The following is a 19,164-nucleotide window of genomic DNA, read 5'->3' on the forward strand; positions in this document are numbered from 1 at the left end:
AGAAAATCACACAAAGGCAAGTCTAAACAAATGGGTCTTGAGCTGCTTTTTAAAGGTGTCTAAAGTCCAGAGGGAGAGAATTCCAAAGTTTAGGAGCCACAACCTCAAAAGCACAGTTTCCTTTAGTTTTTAGCCTAGATCAAGGAACAGCCAGCAAACCCTGATCAGAGGACCTTAGAGACCTGCTGGTGACATAGGGCTGCAGTAGATCTCTAATGTAGGCAGGTGACCATGCAGAGCTCATAGGCAATCACAAGAACTTTGAATTGGATTCTGAATTTGATGGGGAGCCAGTGAAGAGCAATCAGAATTGGTGTCACATGAGACCTTTTGGGGGACCTGGTCAAGAGTTTAGCAGCAGCATTTTGGACCACTTGTAAACGATCCCGGGATGTTTTGCTGAGGCAGGGAGTTACAATAATCAAGACGGGACGATATAAAAGCATGAATTAACATTTCTCAACCAAGAGAACAGTCCACAGTATCAAAAGCTGCACTGAGATCCAACAGCACCAACACCGAACATTCTCCTGCATCACCATGCATCAAGATGTCATTCGAGACTCTGAGAAGACCTGTTTCTGTTGAGTGCAACCAGCAGAAGCCAGACTGAAACTTATCAAAGATATTATGCTCATCTATTGCAGTTGTGAGCTGCTTAGCAACCACTTTTTATAAAATTTTGGCAACAAAATGCAACTTGGAGATGGGCCTGTAATTTTAGGGTAGAGAAGGATCAAGGTTTGATTTTTTGAGAAGTGGTTGAATAACAGCAGGGGAAAATGTTCAATCTGGTGTCATTAATCTTGCCCACAAAAAAAGAAAGTAATTTGTTACATTCCTCACTTGAAAAAATTGGAACAGCAGGTGATGCAGGAGTAACTATATTACTAATAGTATCAAATAAAACTTTGGGATTTCGCTGATTGTTAGACACAAGATTAGAGAAGTAGGTAGCTCTGGCATCCTTTACCACATTATTGAAAGACATTAAAAGTTCTTTTAAATAAAGATAGCGAACGTGTAGTCGGGTGGCTTTCCATAGGCGTTCGACTCTCCTACAGTCTCTCTTTAGAGAGCGAATATTGTCATTTATCCATGGGGAGGACTTGATCAAAGGAGCCAATCTAGTTTTAATAGGGGCCACTTTATCCAGTGCTGAAAGGCAGTGTTCATTAAAAGATTGCACCAAGTGGTCAACATCACTGTGCATGACAGAGTTAAAATGGAACGTGGCAGAAAACTTTGCAGCAGAAAGGTGGTTAAGGATGCGAGAGCTAATGATACGCCGGCAGGGTAAGGAATCTAGATTAAACGACAAATAAAATAAAATACAGTTGTGATCAGTAATAAAAAGATCCTCGGAAAATAATTAATCAATATTCAAACGAGATTAAAAACAAGGTCCAGAGTATGCCCTCTGTTGTGTGTAAAAGACTCTGTGATATTAATAAAACTAGAGGCAAAACTGTCAGAAACATCAACATGAATGTTAAAATCACTGACAATGATAAACCTGGATAGCTGAAGGACAGAGGACAAAAAGTCAGTGAATTCAGTTAAAAATGATCCGTTCGGGCCAGGTGGACTGTAGATTAAAATACAGTAAAAAGGATTAGTACGTCCAACTTTAATCATTTGAAGTTCAAAAGAAGAGAACGACCCAGTGCTCACCAAGCGACATACGAAGCGGTCCTCCACTGCGGCCAGAAAGTCTGGGCGAGCTGATAAAAAAAATCCTTAGGGCAGAGCTCGATGAGAGGGCCAAGATCCATATTCCTCTGCCAGGTTTCAGTCAGGAACAGAAAGTCTAATCACTTAGACAAGACGAGATCATTTAGCACAAACGATTTGTTTGCTATGGAGCAGACCTGGCTATCAACAGGGGAGTCCCGGGACGCACCCCGGTGCAGGGTGTGTAGATGACGGGGACTTTCTCCACAGTGCAGGTAGATTCCACTCACCGGGGGGGAGCAATCAGCTCACCGGGAGAGTCGGGGAAAACAGGTCGGAGAAAGGAGAGTCTGACATTCCCAACCATGGATAAGGGGAAGTCATTCCACGGAGTAACAGGATACACCAAGCCTAAGCTCAGCAGAAGTGATCAACGCCGTTTTCCAACGACTCCTCGCCTCCAGAGCTGTCTTAGCTTCATCTGGACTCCGGCCCTTCTCCCATATCGGCGAGAACTTCGGTGCTGCAACCCACTACGGGGAACACTGGCTGCTGGCACAAACGGGTGCGACAATTGCGGGAAACTAATCCATGGAGTGGAAGCACCATGATCCACCATAGACGCTCTGATGAACAGGAGAGTCTGGCGATCATACACCCGAGCAGCAAGTCCATCGTTGACAAACAGGAGAACGAAGAGCGCAACACACAGGACAGGATACAATGGGATAGCCGGGCAGCAGCAAAGCCAAACACAGGCGCCATCAAACCCCGGAAGTGCAAAAAGCATATGGTAGCTCAGTCCAATTAGCATCGGGTATCATTTTTACTCCAGTCGCGAGGAGATGGAGTTTGATGCGGGCCTGTGAATAGGATGAAGCCTGTTGGCCACAACAAGAAAAGCTAGCAATTGGGGCAGAAAAAAATGTGCAGCCAGAGTCGGTTGTACCTCAAATGTCATCCAAAACAAGCACCTTGTCTCCTATGGATTTAATTAAATTGGCAAACTTTACCTGAAGCCGATAGGACAAAATTACTATGTTCAAGTTATAGGGGCTAGTGCTGCCAACAGCTAGATAATCTAGCGTTAGCTATATCCTCTGGCTAAGTTTGCGGACACATCTTTGTAACTAGGCAAAAGTTGAAAAGTACTTTGTTGATCAGGGACTCTTGTCACCACAAACACAACACTTCTAATGCCAAATGAATGGAAGGTAGTTGTTATTGATGAGATGTAAAATTTCAAGTTCTGTCTTTGCACCAGTCTGGTAACTCAAGTCTTGTAATCAGCTGGCGTTGTGGCGAAAAATAAGAAAACCTGAATAAAAAGACAACAGCCCTGTAATAAATACTACCTTTCAGGAGGTTATAATGTCCAATTTTTGTTGAGACTGTGTTAGCGAGATTTTGAATCAACTACATAGCAATTATTGGGGCTGTAGTTTGTGTGTTGTGACCAGTGTTGGGAATAAAAAAGTAGTGGAATTACAGTAACGCGTTACTGTAATTCCACTACTTTTGGCAGTAACTAGTAATGTAACTAATTACTTTTTCAAATTAAATAGCGCAATTACTATTACTGAAATTTAAATGGGCTTGTTACTCGTTACTGGATTATCCGGTTTATGATCATCCGACTGTGGCGCAAGTGAATCAAAAGACTACCAACCTCCCTTTATTTCTCAAAAGCGACTAGCGACAAAGCTGGCGACTTTTTCTGACCATGGGCAGCAATATTAATGTGTTGAATCCCAAAGCATTTGGCAATAAATTGGTATGGCTGATGCTGGTTTTCTCTACTTGTTTGTCTAATCCAGAGAGGTCTGATGATCACAGCGCTTCCCACACACAGCACAGCTCCCTCCCTCTGCTGAGAGCAGGGACTGTGGGATAGGGTCCACTTGTAATTGTTACCGGCGTACGCCGAAACTGGCTCGGATGGGCGGAGTCAGCACTTACATTAAAACAGGCTATGCCACGGCGTGCATCACAAGTGCAGCATTATATTGATATGCAAATGATCGTATCTAATTATCTGGCATCTTCTAGCGACTTTCTGAGCAGCCAATAGCTACTTTCCATGGAAAAGAGTTGGTAACACTGCTACCGGTCCAGTAACTTAGCCCACACAGTGTACTAATGCTTGATTTGAAGGCCTGTCGAGGCTACAATAAATACGCCTATCAAAACATATCTATTGTGTTTTATTGTTCCACTACTTCATTTTCATCATAGTGATAATGGGTACAATGATAGATAAAATTTGACAGTTGTCTTGTCCCACACTGTGCCACAAAATAATATAGCTATGTGTAATAAGAGAATTGAAGCAGACATTTAAAAGTAACGCAAATTAATTACTTTTATTGTGCAGTAATTGGTAATTAAAGGTTCTATATGTAACTTTTACAAACTTTTTACATGTATAAATCGTTTTTTATTGCCAATGTGTGAACGGGTTGTAACGTAACTTAAAAAATGAGACCTCAGCCGACTTTCTCCGTTGCCTGTAACAGTGTGTAAAGCTACATTCTATGTGAAGGACTCGGGCCGTTTTTTCCGGGAGATTCCAACGGATGTGACGTTATGCGCGCTCCCGTGGCTAGTCTCTTCAGCTTCACTACTTCACTATAGCTTGCTTGCTCGTAACGTAATACTTTCTGAGTGGATATGTCAGTTGGCTAGTTTGCCAAATCACTTCACCAGCTAACGTGATCCATGATACTAATTTATGTAGCTATTATGACAAATAGTGTTGATTTTAGCCAACAATAAATGATGTAACGTTACAAAGCAAAGGTGTATAACGATTGCCTTCTACTAGCCAAGAGCGATGCAAGGCAGCGGCGCACATGTGACAAGTTTGCCTTCAGGGCTTTCTGATTGAAAGCAGGGTAACCCTAACCCCTACCTAAACCATAACCGTGGATTTCTGTCAGAAAGGCTTTCTGGCAGAAAGCCCTGAAGGCAAACTTCTTCCGTGTGCGGCAGCGGCGGCCAAATAGTTAACGTTATCTAACTGTAAACAAAGCTATGCTAAGGTTAGCCAGCTAGCTGTAACTTAGCTACGCTGCATGGATCTGGCGTTTGTACAGTGAACCACAATGCTGATTTACAGTAACGGTGAAATAAACAATGGTAAGCAGTAATGACACAGCAAGGTGAACTACAGTCATTCAGGAAATGATGAATACATATACATATTCCGTGTAGTTCACTAACAGTTAGCGTTATTGCAGATAACAGATAGCGACATTGCTGAGCCTCACGGTGAAACTATTGCTGTTTTCACATATGAAAACTGGCTAACAAGCTAACGCCGACCTATAATGTTATAAATACAGCCAATGTCACGTTATCACCCGACAAAGTTCACACATAGTCACAGATCCTCCTCACAAAAACACAGCACTGAAAACATACGTAACATACATATAACTTCAATTAATAGCCCGAGAGAGAGAGAGATGGTCGAGCGAGCTAGAGAGAGAGAGAGAGATGGTCGAGCGAGCGAGAGAGAGAGAGAGATGGTCGAGCGAGCTAGAAAGTGAATGAAGAGAGGGAGCGGTAGCAGCGAGAAAGCCGGTGAATCGGAGAAATAAAACGTTGTTTTCTGATTGTTTCACAGCAGTTACGTTCTAAAGCACAGAGAGAGAGAGGGAGAGCCCCGTATCAAAATACCGGTAGCCTACCTTAGAAAAAAGATTTTTTTTTTTTAAAAAGATCAACGGAGAAATGTCTTGCTGCTGCTTCTCCTGAGTTTTGTTCAGCAAATTTGACAACTGACAGCTTGAATTTCAGGTCGTACCTTTTTCTCTGTGCCACCATGGCGATCAGCAAATGTGACTGACATTTGAATGCAAGTAAAAAAAATAAATAAACTGCTTCCTCATCTATCAACATGATGCCGGTCCATCACGTTCATATGGTCACTGTTTTGGCCGATACACAGGATGCTCGCTCGCGCCTACGGAGTGCGGGCACACGCGCGAGCACGAGCAACAGGACACTGACTGCAGTTACCTTAATGGCCACAGGTGTCACTAATAACAAGCATTTTCTGAATCTTACAAACAGTACCTTTAAATTACTTTTTGAGAGAAGTTTCTCAGTTGTTTCAACTGAGAAATATATCCAAAATCAAACCATTCTTATATTCTCCTTACCTAGAGAAGGTCATTCATGCCTCATCTTCTCCCGTCATGACTACTGCAACTCCCTCTACTCCTCCCTCAGTCAAAATTCTCCAGCTCCTACAGAATGCAGCTGCCTGGGTTTTAACAGGTGCCAAACATAGAGATCACATCACTCCAATCCTTGCTTCCCTCCACTGGCTACCTATCATTTTAGAATTTATTTCAAGATTCTTCTAATCACTTTTAAAGCTCGTCTAAGCCTGCCGCCTACCTAGATTTCAGATCAGTTAACCCCATATGAGACAGGGCGCAGCCTGAAGTCGGGCAGAGCTCTGCTGGCTGCTCCCCAGTCTAGACTGAAAAGTAAAGGTGACTGAGCATTTGCCATTAGACCCACGACACTGTGGAACAGCCAGTCAGAAGAAATTAGACTGGCAAAATTTGTGCAGTTGTTTTATCTTGTTTTTAAATCTTGTGTTTTTTCCCTGTGCTTTTCTATTACTGTCTGTCTTTTGTGCAATTGTCTGTCTTTGTGTATTATTGTCTGTCTTTCTTTTTTGAATTGTTTCTCTTGTTATCTGTAAAGCACTTTGAAAAGGGTTTAGTATGATTGCAGGGCCACCATAATTAAACCATGTGTTAACTAATGAGGCACATTTAATCAGGGACCACACAGCCAAACAGAAAACCAACCTTACTATAGAGAGCAAAAGTAGTGGCCACAAAAATAAAACTCTAGTTCCTTGCAAGTTACTGTTGCAAGTCACAGTTGAAGAATGTATCCCCATACTAATTTAAAACTTCAAACCCATATGTCAGTTATAGTGGATGTGTGACTGCGTTTGAACAACAATTGGGGCCCTCTGTCACTGACTATCACTCCTTATATAGAATAGCACCTTCTACCTAAGTCCAATACTTTGATTGCTTGCTTTGTTAAAGGAATGAAGCAATGAATAAATAGAAGACAAATATTTGTGGAAACATTTATTGTATGCACTCAACAATGTTGTCATATTTTATGATTTCTTGTGATGCTTGAACTTATGAACTTATTCAGCTGCTTCTTTTCCCTATGAAAAAAAAAACATATTTTTAGAATAAACGCAAAGTTCAAAGTATTAATATTCAATGAATTAACATGCACTGTTGAAAGATGGGTATTTACCTTGCCAGAGTCACGGCTCTTAGCTCTCAGCTTGTTGACCTGGGACTCAGCAATATCAGCTCGCTCTTCAGCCTCCTCCAACTCATGCTGAATCTTTCTGCACTTTGACAGGTGAGTGTTGGCCTGTTCCTCCTGTGAAACCATCATATATTCTCATTGCAACTTCTAAAAGTAGAATAAAAATTGAGAAAACGTTTGCAAATAGATGAGGCATTTTACATTATTTAAACTTACCGCTTCCTCAGCCTGTCTCTTGTAGGCCTTCACCTTCAGTTGCAGCTTGTCTACCAAATCCTGCAGGCGGGTGACATTCTTCTTGTCCTCTTCAGTCTAATGTAAATACACGAACAGGAATGACCATTAATAATTAGCATATTGTCTAATATGGTAATTTAGTCAATAGGAACACCATCTCAAAAGTAAGCTTGGTATACCTGGTATGTGAGTTCCTTCACTCTCCTCTCATATTTCCGGACACCTTTAACAGCATCTGCTCCACGTCTCTGTTCAGCTTCAACCTCTGTCTCCAGCTCGCGCACCTTCAGAAATAAATTATACACTATGAAACTCGTTCTTCTTATTTTGTAATGTAATTTGCTGTAATCTGTGTAACATTTATCTTACCCTGGACTCCAGTTTCTGGAGCTGCTTCTTGCCACCCTTCATGGCCAAGTTCTCAGCCTCATCCAGGCGGTGCTGCAGGTCCTTGACTGTGACCTCCAGGTTCTTCTTCATCCTCTCCAGATGAGCACTAGTGTCCTGTTCTTTCTTCAGCTCTTCAGCCATCATAGCAGCCTAGAAAAAAACATTAATGTTAATCAGGGATGTCATACAAAACGCATGTTCTTCCAGATGTATGAGATAACCAGAAGATACTATCACATAAGATTTAAACCCACATCAGTGATGGCTTTCTTGGCCTTCTCCTCTGCATTCCTTGCTTCCTGAACACTGTCATCTACTTCACCCTGGACCTGGACCAGGTCAGTCTCCAGCTTCTTCTTTGTGTTCAGAAGGCTAGTATTCTAGGAGGAGGGAGGGAAAATTACCAGTGAATCTAATGATATACACATATTATTTAAAAATCCATTGATTATAGCATTAGTGAAGACATTACGTTGTTTACCTGAGAGTGCAGCAATCCAACACGCTCACTAGCATCCACCAGCTCTTGCTCAGCCACTTTGCGGCCTCTCTCTGTCTGTTCCAGTGCAGCCCTCAGCTCTTCAATTTCAGCCACCATGAGACCATTCCTACGATCCACCATGGCAGCCTGCTCCTTGAGGTCTTCCTGAGCTCTGAGAGCATCATCAAGGTGCAACTGGGCATCCTAATATTAAGATTGTGGAAATAGGAAAAGATCAGAATGTTGCTACACATACAGTAGAATGACCTGCACAGTTGTTGTGGGATGTACCTTCAGTTGTCCCTGGACATTCCTCAGTTGCTTCTGGGCCTCAGCAGCCTGGCGGTTAGCATGACTGAGCTGAATCTCCATCTCATTCAGGTCTCCCTCCATCTTCTTCTTGATTCTCAGGGCATCATTCCTGCTCCTGACCTCAGAGTCCAGAGTGCTCTGCATGGAGTCAGTCACCCTCTGGCTGTTCCTCTTGATCTGCTCCATCTCCTCATCTTTCTCTGCCAGCTTTCTGTCAACCTCACCCTTAATCTGGTTGAGCTCCAGCTGGACACGCAGAATCTTGGACTCCTCATGTTCCAGAGTTCCCTAAAATGTACAAATATTAAAACATAGCCCTTGTTGCCTTCTGAATGTATTATTGGGCATGTCTCTATTGTTCAATAATACATGTACATTTCATGGACAAACGATAACATACACTTTTGCAATTCTGATGCTAAGCTTTCCAATTAAAATTTTACCTCAGCTTCCTCAAGAGCTGACTGGATCTCTGCCTTCTCTGTCTCCACCTGCTTCTTGGACTTCTCCAGCTCATGGATGCTTTTTCCAGTCTCACCAATCTGTTCAGTCAGGTCTGAGATTTCCTCTGCAGAAGGTTGTATATGTTTAATATTTATAAATCAAAGAATGAAGGCTATCTATGTCATTCTAACCTATAAACAGTGTATTAACAATCATAGTCCATATTTCAAATTACTATTGCAAACATTTTTGGAGATACACTCACGTTGCAGGTTCTTGTTCTCGCGTTTCAGGGTCTCCAGCTGATCCAGAGCTTCCTCATAAGAGTTTTTCATCTTGAACAGTTCAGTGCTGAGAGAACGAGCCTCTTTCTGAGCTCCTTCAAGCTCTGCCTGACCCTCCTCGTATTTCTGCTTCCATTCTGCCAGAACCTGCATAACAATTTAAACAGAATGAACAATGCTATCCAATGTGTCAGTGTCAGTGTCAGTGTCAGTAATCAGTGATAATACCTTATCAAAGTTCCTCTGCTTCTTGTCAAGGTTGGCAGCCAGCCCATTGGCCCTCTCCACATCAATCATGAGGTCCTCCACCTCACCCTGGAGCCTCTGTTTGGTCTTCTCCAGAGAGGCACACTTGGAATTCACAGCCTCAATCTGCTCCTCAGCTTCCTGAAGGCGCTGGGCAAGCTTTTTCCTGTCAAGCATTTGCCAATGTAATCAATAATGTATACTATTGCAAAAAGTATTTTGTAGAAACTGCTAGGAAAAACAAAATCTTCATTGACTCACTTTGCCTCCTCAAGCTCCTCAGTACGCTGGATGGCATCAGTTTCATACTTGCTCCTCCACTGGGCCACTTCACTGTTGGCCTTGGACATTCCACGTTGCAGCTCAGCCTTCGCCTCCTGCTCTTCCTCAAACTGCTCCCTCAGAAGATCACAGTCATGGCGGGCTGATTGCACACCGTGGGCAAGGGCATTCTTGGCCTGCAAAACATTATTAAAACAAAAAAACATTTAACAAATGAACATACAATACTTAAAAAATCTTTGAATATGTTCCTCACCTTAACTTCCTCCTCGATTTGTCTCTTCAGCTCCTCAATCTGCTGTGTGAAGGCTTGCTTGCCTCTGGTCAGCTGGGAGACAAGGGCTTCTTTCTCCTCAACTTGACGACCAAACTCGCCTAGTTGGAAATGGATTATTTTTCAATTTGAGTAATTTTCAAGTACATTGACATTGTAAGTAATTTTTTTATGAACACAAAACTGCACTTTGAAAGTAAGACTTGCCATTTTCTGTCAGCAGTCTTGCTCTCTGAGCGCTGATGTCATTTATCTGGCGAACATTCTCATCATTCTTAGTCTTAAATTCACTAAGCTGGTCCTCAAGGGTGCGGCACATCTTCTCAAGATTTCCCTGTTCATCAACATTAGAGAGGTTCAGTAATTCTTTCACTAATACACGTTTTTTCTCAAGTGTGAATGTACAAAATAATATTATACCTTGGCCTTTGCAACAGCTTCCATGTTGCTGGACAAGTCATCAATTTCCATCTTGTATTCACTCTTCTCCTTCTCAAGCTTCTGCTTGACACGCTGGAGGTTGTCGATCTGTTCTCCCAGCTCTGCAACACTGTCGGCCTGCTTCTTGCGGAGAGCAGCAGCGGTGGCTTCATGCTGTAGGGTGGACTCCTCAAGGTCACGACGCAGCTTCTGGAACTCTGCCTCACGCTTCTTGTTCATCTCAATCTGAGCAGAAGTGGCTCCACCAGCCTCCTCAAGTCTCTCACTGATCTCTTCCAGTTCCCTGGAGAGGTCAGCTCTCTGCTTCTCAACCTTGGCGCGAGCAGCACGCTCAGCTTCAATTTCTTCCTCCAGTTCCTCAATACGAGCCTTGAAAGTTAATAAATATTGATGAAGGTAATGTATGAAACTCATACACTGCATACATATTCAATGATAAGTTTGAGATAGTTTTAAAATTAAACATTGCACACCTGGAGCTCTTTAATCTTCTTCTGTAGCTGAGCACCCAAAGATTGTTCATCTTCAATCTTACTAAGAAGCTGGCTTGTCTCAAAGTCCTTCCTGTTGAGTAAATTACATAATGATAAGATATGAGTTGCAATAACATATTTTGTATGTACAATTTTCAAATTATGTCCACATTACTTCTTGATTTTCTCCTCAGACTGCTGCTTGTCATTCTCAAGATCCATGATGGATTCCTGGGCCAGTTTCAAATCACCCTCAAGCTTCCTCTTGGCTCTCTCAAGGTCCATGCGAAGCTTCTTCTCTTGCTCCAGAGAACCTTCAAGCTGCAAATTAACACGTTTGTAATTCCAAAAGATAAACTGCAAGTATATATTCTCAATGAATAGCAAATACCATTTTCATGAACTCACATCATCCACTTGCTGCTCAAGCTTGGTCTTGGCCTTGGTCAGAGTGTTGACTTTGTCTTCCTCTGCCTGCAGGTCATCAAGAGTCTGCTGATGTGCCTCTTGGAGGGCTTTCTTCTCCTTGGTCAGCTTAGCAATGCTCTCATCTTGAGAGGCCATCTCTTCAGTCAGGTTCTTCACCTGAATATGTAAAAACAAATTGTCATAATCAAGTAATTATTCAAAAATTGGATGATACAGTAGTTAAAATGAATATTCATTAACCTTGTTCTCAGTGGCGTGCTTCTCCTTCTCCACTTTGGCTAAGGTAAGCTCCAGGTCATCAATGTCCTTCTTGAGCTCAGAGCATTCATCCTCCAGTTTCCTCTTTTTGGCAGTTAGCTCAGCATTGATTTCCTCCTCATCCTCCAGTCTCTCAGTTGTCTCTTTGAGTTTTGCCTCCAGCTGGATCTTACTCTTGATAAGTCCCTCACATCTCTCCTCAGCATCTGACAGATTCTCTGATTCCTAGTTAAGAACAAAAGTGAAAAAGAGAACATATCAACATTTGTTCTAGAAAAGATGGGAGAAATCACCAAACTTTCTGTTAACATTTACTCACAGATGCCACTTGCAGCTGCAGATCATTCTTCTCCTGCAGAAGAGACACCATCTTCTCCTCCAGTTCTTTCTTCTTAGCCAGGGCCGTGGCCAGGTCTGTTTTCATCTTCTCATAGTTTTCCTTCATGTTCGCCAGCTCCTTCTCAGTTTCGGCACTCTTCAGAAGAGGTTTGATCTTGTAGTACACCTTCATCCATGGCCAGTGTTTAACATTCATGAATGAGCGGACGTTGTACTGGACGGTGTAGATGGCTTCCCTATGAAAGGAAATGACTGTTATGCACAAAGTTATTTTGGCACTGCATTCAATCTAAATATATGGTTAAAATTTTCACATGCCTCCTTTCCATCATCTTCACAAACTCCTTCCTCATGAGGTAAGCACGGCAGAGCGCCTGAGTCATGGTGACCAGAGAAGCAAGCTTGTCATCTCGCATCTCCTCAAGGGTACCCAGCAGACCAGCTTTGAAGAACACCTGATGAAAATATAAAAATATTTTAGGCAAAATACTTTCAGCCGTGGAACAGAGTTTAGTTTTTTTCTTACTGAATGCTCACCTTGGTGTGTCCAAATTTATACTCATCATGATTCACATCAATTGATCCAAGCAGCTTCTCAGAGGCCTTCTTGTTGTCAATGAATTGTCCCTCAGGGATGACGCTGGCATTCAGTACTTTGTATCTATTGGGAAAGAGTTCATTATCAGATTTGGCACCTTCTTTTCAAAGTCCTGAAAACTCTGTGGTAAATTGGGTAATACCTCTGCTTGAAGTCAGCATAGAGGATTCTGCTGGGGAAACCTTTTCTGCAGATTCTGATACCCTCCAGCACACCGTTACACCTCAGCTGGTGGATAACCAGGAAGTTTTCCATCAAACCTAAAAAAAAGTCATCATTTCATAATTATTGTGAGAAAGTAAAGACTCCCTACCACTAAGCTTAAATTACTAAAGCAACCTAATAAGAACATTTGTTAGCTGTCAATGTACAGTACCTGGAGTCTTTGACTCATTGGGAATCAGGCAACGTACAAAGTGAGGATGAGTGCTCCTCAAGTTGGTCATAAGCTTGCCCAAGTTCTCCTGTAGGTACACAATAAAATTAAACATTCTTCATGAAAAGCATAAAATATTTTTGATTTTATTTGAGCTTAATTCTAACCAGGAAGTTTAGGTTGTTCTTAAACTTTACCCTGAACTGTGAGGACACAGTCTGCATGGAGCCACCCTTCTTCTTGCCTCCCTTCTTGCCACCACCGCCAGACTCTGTTGAATTGTTGATTTATTAATATCATTAGCTGATAGCTTCAATCTTATTTGGTCATGATCAAGCTGGAAACAACTGGGATCATTTAACTGATTTTTTTCAGTAGACATATTGTTCATCCCAAAGACAAAAACATCACATTATTGGGCTCATTCACAAAACTCTGCTGTAACAGAATAGTGGCGTGCAAAATCTGCGACCAGGTAATTTGACCTAATTCATAAATTCACCACCACTGTGAATACCGTGACGGAGCCACATCACCGCTGTGTTATCCACAGCTGCAGGCCGGGAGACAGTCAATCAAAACCAACATGTTAATTAAGCTTTACATATATAACACCTATCCACCTGTGTGTCAGTGCAATTGGCAGGTGTCACACTCCTCAGTCACTCCTATTGCTTATGATGTCACTTACTGAAATTATAAATTGACCATAGGTGGTGATCTTGACCTGATGTAGACCTATCAAAATGCTGTAAGATAAATAAATATATGGGAGCATTGGCAGCAGTGAGCAGCGTTCTCTTTGTCTTTCTCAGCTCTAGTACACTCCAGCACCTGATTAGAAGTTTATGGGATGTGTGTATGGTCATCTTCTCTTTTGTGTCATGACAAACTGAAACATAAGCTATCAGAAACTGGCTTTTATAACCACAATCAGAGCGGTAATTAATAATTGCAAAGCCAGTGTGTGAGTCATATTTATTAAACATTTCCTTGTTTCCAATGATAATTAATGACCTGGAACTTTGTCTATTGAATTTTTTAATGATTAAAAATTTTAATTCATTTCTACAATATACTGTCTGACTCGATCAGGTGGTATTTTTTGCAGTGCAGTGTGCTTTTATGAATCACTTTCACAATATGTAAATGATCAAAAGAGGTGGAAGTATGGGGAAAATGATAACGCTAATAACGCCCCGGTATTTCACATTTATGAATGAGAAAACACCCTACCGTGACGGTATCTGCCCCCAACGTCACGCTAAACCTGCTGGTAAATTTTATGAATGAGCCCCATTGAGTTACAAATTTCAAATTTCCATGATCCTAAGCAGAGTTATAAAGTAATACTGTACCTTCAACAACAGGGGGATACAGGACAGGCAGCAGCTTAACTGAGGACTTCTGGTACAGCTGTATAACAGACTCGTTCAGGGGATCCTTGTTCTTGTCCAGCCAGCCACAGATATTGTAGTCCACAGTTCCAGCATAGTGCACCAGGGAGAAGTGGGCCTCAGCCTTGCCTTTGGTGGGCTTTGGCTTCTCAAATGCTTTGTTTTTACCAAGATGCTGATCATACAGTTTGTTCTTGAAGGTTGTGTCTGAAGCCTTGGGGAACATGCACTCCTCTTCAAGGATGGAGAAGATACCCATGGGCTGTATAAAAGGTGCAGAGAGATGCATCATGAAAAGGCCCTGTTGTAGCATTCAAACAATAATGACATAGTCACAACATTATTGTGTACCTTTTCAATAAGCTCAATGCAGGCAGCCAAGTCCATGCCGAAGTCAATGAACTCCCAGATGATACCCTCCTTCTTGTACTCCTCTTGCTCCAGCACAAACATGTGGTGGTTGAAGAACTGTTGCAGTTTCTCATTGGTGAAGTTGATGCACAACTGCTCCATGCTGTTGTACTGTTAGTGGACAAAGGATTAACCAAATATAACACAAACACGGTTAAAAATCCATTTTTTTCTATTATCTAGTCAATGTATTACCATGAATGCATACTTACATCAAAGATTTCAAAACCAGCAATGTCCAGCACACCAATGAAGAACTGCCTTGACTGCTTGGTGTCCAGCATTTGGTTGATACGGATCACCATCCACAAGAACATCCTCTCATAGATGGACTTAGCCAGGGCACTCACTGAGTTCATGACCTGAAGACATTTTTTAATTGAATCAATATCATTAGAATCCATAGATTTATTAAAGTAGAGATCCATCAACTGAAATTTAGACATTGGATTTACTTGATTTTCTTGCTACAAGACAAATATTACGTCACATCTTTAACTGAAATAGAACTAATGACAGGGCAATCAACAGTCCAGCTAACAGAGGACATTCAGTTTCAAACTATTCCAGATAAATGTAATTCATGAAATGCCTCCATTTGAAATAATTTATACATACTTCAGCCTCATGAGGAATTTGCAAACTTCTCTCTGCTGAATTTTGTACCAATCGTGTAGCCTTCCATTCAAAAGCTTACTTTCACTTCAGTTTCAGAGAAGTCATATTGATCAAACAAAAACAAAAATAGAATGGCATAAAAAGCGGAAATTTGCAACTGGAAATCTGTAAGGACAGTACCTGAAACTCGAGTCAAGTATATTTCCTGAGCAAAAATATTCATCCATACTCCTCCCCTGTCTTTTGTAACTGCTTTAGATGTACTAATGAAGCACTTGTTCATGGTATTCACAGTCATTTACCTGAAATTGCAGCGTAACCACATTCATGCACTCTTGAACTACTGCTCTTGACTTAATTATGAGATATGTATAAAATTAATTAAACAACAGAACAATCGTGCTCACCTGGGGTACAGTCTGTCCTTTGGTGACAAACTCATTTCCGACCTTCACTCTGGGGTAGCACAGAGCCTTCAGCATGTCAGCTGAGTTCAGACCCAGCAGGTAAGCAACCTTGTCAGCATCTGAAAATGTCACAAAAATAAATTTACTATAACTGATTGTAAAATGTGACATTATAGAAAATACTAATTGTATTAATTAAATGCCAGAGGTTTTTTTTACTCCAGTTAATACTCACCCTCTGTGCCGTCTGGCTCTGCCTGCTCTTCACGCTGCTTCTGCTTGAACTTCATGCTACCGTGGTGGAGCACAGCACCGGTAAACTTGTAGATGCCCATCTTTTCATCACCGGTGAAGCCCAGAATATCAATAGCTGTCTGTATTCAAAAAAGGCATTGACATTGAGTAGAAGTCTGTATAGAAAATACATTTTACAGAGTAATTGTGATGGCACATTGAATGCATAATAGATTAAGAAAATGAAAGCGCAGATCCCTCACATCAGTGGCAACCAACTCCTCTTTGTCATCAATGCTGGCCACAGTGATCTGACCCTGACTGCACATGGGGAAGTCATAGGGGTTGGTGGTGATGAGCGTCATTTCTGGAGATTTAAAAAGGTTTAAAGGGATTAGTGGTTATGGATTGTGTGAACAATATGGGTTGTTTTAACATTTAGCCTACCAATCAGCTCTGGTTTGTGGTTGGTCATCATCTGGTAGAAGATGTGGTAGCCTCTCTCATCAGGAAGCTGGAACGTCACTCTGGACTTCTCCAGCAGATCTATAAGCATTGTTCATGATTCAAAATCTACACCACTGATAATGGCAGTCATTTCATTTACTATGTGAAGTTGATACTTACATGTCTCAATATCAGCACTAGACAGTTTACCAGTTGTGCCAAAATGGATTCTGATGAATTTACCCTGTTTGGAATACCATATTTTTAACATATCTGCATAGGCAATATATAATGCAAGATATTTCTCAGTTTGAAATCCTTCCATACTTACAAAGCGAGAGGAGTTGTCATTCCTCACAGTCTTGGCATTACCATAGGCCTCCAGCAAGGGATTGGCTGCAATAATCTGATCCTCCAGTGACCCCTGTAGTTCAAGTTTTAGATTTTAACATTGATATGTGCAAATTTCTATTTTTTATTTTCACAAATACTTTCCGTGTTCTCAGAACTTTAGCTTGATAGTATACCTGTATCTTTCCTGCTTGCTCCTTCTTCTTGTCTCCACCCACTGAGATTGTTGCAAAGTACTGGATGACACGCTTTGTGTTCACAGTCTTTCCAGCACCAGATTCTCCACTGGGTATAGACAGATTTGAAGAAATTCAGTCAAAGAATTGTATTATATTAATGGTAAAGAAGATTATCAGATGGGAAACTTACGTGATCAAGACAGACTGGTTCTCCCTATCTGTAAAAGGAAAAATTAAGAAATGTATTTCTCATCTATGTAACATAAACCCAGTTTATTGACAATTTATAAATTTTCTTGATGAGGACATACCAGTAAGCATGTTTTGGAAGGCATTGTCAGAGACAGAGAAGATGTGGGGTGGGGCCTCCATACGCTTTTTGCCTCTGTAAGCACTTACAACCTCAGAATCGTACACTGGGAGCCACTTGTAGGGGTTCACAGTGGCACAGAACAGCCCAGAGTAGGTCTGAGGGGGATGAGAGAGATGTGATCACTTACAGTATGTTATATATGAGTCCATGCACAAATTATACTTTACTCCATAGGCAGAATATCTTACGTAGATCATCCATGCTGCATAACGCTCTTTGAGATTATACAGCACAGAGGCTTCATTGAGATGGGTCATCATGGCCATGTCCTCAATTTTGTCATACTTGGGAGGGTTCATAGGGGTGACATCATCCTCCTTAACTGTCCTCTCCTGAAATATTGAAACACAATGTTAGTGTTGAAATTCCAACTGCAATTTGCACTGTCGAGAGTTTCATGAAACTTCAGCCTACCTCCTGGGTGTCAAGGACTTTCACGGTGACTTTGCCACCGTCTTTCTTCAGGATTGTACATTTAAGGTACAGCTCCTTAACATCGGCCACATAGGCAGCACTTTTGGCATCAAAGGGTTTGTTTTGAGCCTCAATCCTCTCCATCTCTGGTTTACGGAGGTAAATGGCGGCCTTGCCATAAATGGCCATCTCCGCATCCGTACTCATGGTGGCGGCTTTCTGTAGATAGACAAATAGAAATTACATTTGCCTCTCTGATGTGGATTGTTTGCTTTGGAGACTGAGCACTGCATGCAAGAAGAATTCTTTACATTCTGTAGTTTAAATAGAGAAAATATAACTCTCACCTTTTCCTACTACCCAATCACAGAAGAACTTTTCACAACCGTCACCCCTAAATGAATGACGAAAGTTTAGTGTTATACTTTGAGTTTTAAATGATACAGATAGTATAGAAATTACAGATTAATACAGCATATTATAATCAAATACATATTAGTATATACTCATTAATTTACATTTGCTGAACTTATAGTCACACAACCCATTTTTTACCCTCAACTCATAGCTTACTGATTTGCAATATTATTTCTTCACACTGATGTGTTTTCCCATCTCACATTATCATGCCATTGTCTAAATAAACATTAAACTGGTTATTAATCAAACACTTGAGTCAAGCACTAAACATCTCTAATACAACTTCTTTATTATGAATGACAGCTGAAGCATCAGTCTCACTTACCACCAGTTAGTTTCTGAAATCCCCTGTAGTCTGTCCGTCCCATCATGACCCTCCTTATATTGAGGTTATTCTGCAGGCCAAGCAGAAACTAAATAGGGCCATGTCTTCAAAAGGCTCTTAAGCATTTTGATTTGCATTTGACTCTGCACTGGCACCCATCTTGTAGTGCAAAATAATATACCCTTTAACTGTCTCATGTAATACAAGATTAGAAATAATTTCCTGCCTATATATTTCATGTATTATAAGTGAACACTTAATTGCCACTCTATTGTGTGTCAATCGGTTATCATGCTTAAATCCAACAGATTAAACAGTTACATTCATAGCATTCAAACATACATGTATAACTTGTGGACTGATTACAATACATGAGATTTACCAACATTTCTAAACTCAATTTCAGATATTATATTGAATACATTTGCAAGTATTGCAAATAAATATTTAAATTTGACCATACTATTTAATTTTTTAATTGGTTCCCATACATACTTTGATATCAATTAATTTGGTTTGACACATTAAAGAAAAGAAATCTATAAATAAATCATGTCAAGGTGCATTCAACATTGCAACCATAACTGGCTATCCTTTTTTTTGCCTGCGTAAAGCCTATACATTTTTGAGTCAATGCCAGAGGATAAGATTCATAGGAGCGCACTAGCTATTTTACAGTGGGTGTAGTGTTGCATGTATTTATAATTTGTTTGGATTACATTTCCATT

General features: G+C 41.0%; 1 protein-coding gene across 1 annotated transcript; it reads right to left on the minus strand.

Moving 5' to 3' along the window:
* Positions 1-6,862: 6,862 nt before the first annotated feature.
* LOC139648157 (myosin heavy chain, fast skeletal muscle-like) lies at positions 6,863-17,898 on the minus strand. Its single transcript, XM_071524194.1, has 39 exons — positions 17,692-17,898; positions 17,466-17,609; positions 17,216-17,372; positions 17,095-17,122; positions 16,902-17,010; positions 16,706-16,798; positions 16,555-16,618; positions 16,375-16,473; positions 16,191-16,294; positions 15,929-16,067; positions 15,694-15,812; positions 14,881-15,030; positions 14,609-14,779; positions 14,219-14,519; positions 13,058-13,131; positions 12,861-12,948; positions 12,627-12,744; positions 12,424-12,547; positions 12,205-12,341; positions 11,867-12,122; positions 11,530-11,772; positions 11,269-11,445; positions 11,036-11,181; positions 10,861-10,951; positions 10,367-10,756; positions 10,154-10,280; positions 9,929-10,047; positions 9,652-9,848; positions 9,373-9,556; positions 9,126-9,291; positions 8,860-8,984; positions 8,396-8,704; positions 8,105-8,308; positions 7,878-8,003; positions 7,603-7,773; positions 7,413-7,517; positions 7,213-7,308; positions 6,979-7,110; positions 6,863-6,883 (listed from the first exon to the last, which is right to left on the minus strand). Exons 1-39 carry the CDS (start codon positions 17,896-17,898, stop codon positions 6,863-6,865), a joined length of 5,811 nt encoding a protein of 1,936 aa, XP_071380295.1.
* Between the last annotated feature and the right edge of the window lie 1,266 nt (positions 17,899-19,164).

The sequence above is a fragment of the Centroberyx affinis genome, unplaced genomic scaffold, assembly GCF_046629955.1.
Source record: "Centroberyx affinis isolate AG114_WGS23_722 - 3 ecotype Tasmania unplaced genomic scaffold, CSIRO-AGI_Caff_v1 ptg001165l_1, whole genome shotgun sequence".
Lineage (NCBI taxonomy): Eukaryota > Metazoa > Chordata > Actinopteri > Beryciformes > Berycidae > Centroberyx > Centroberyx affinis.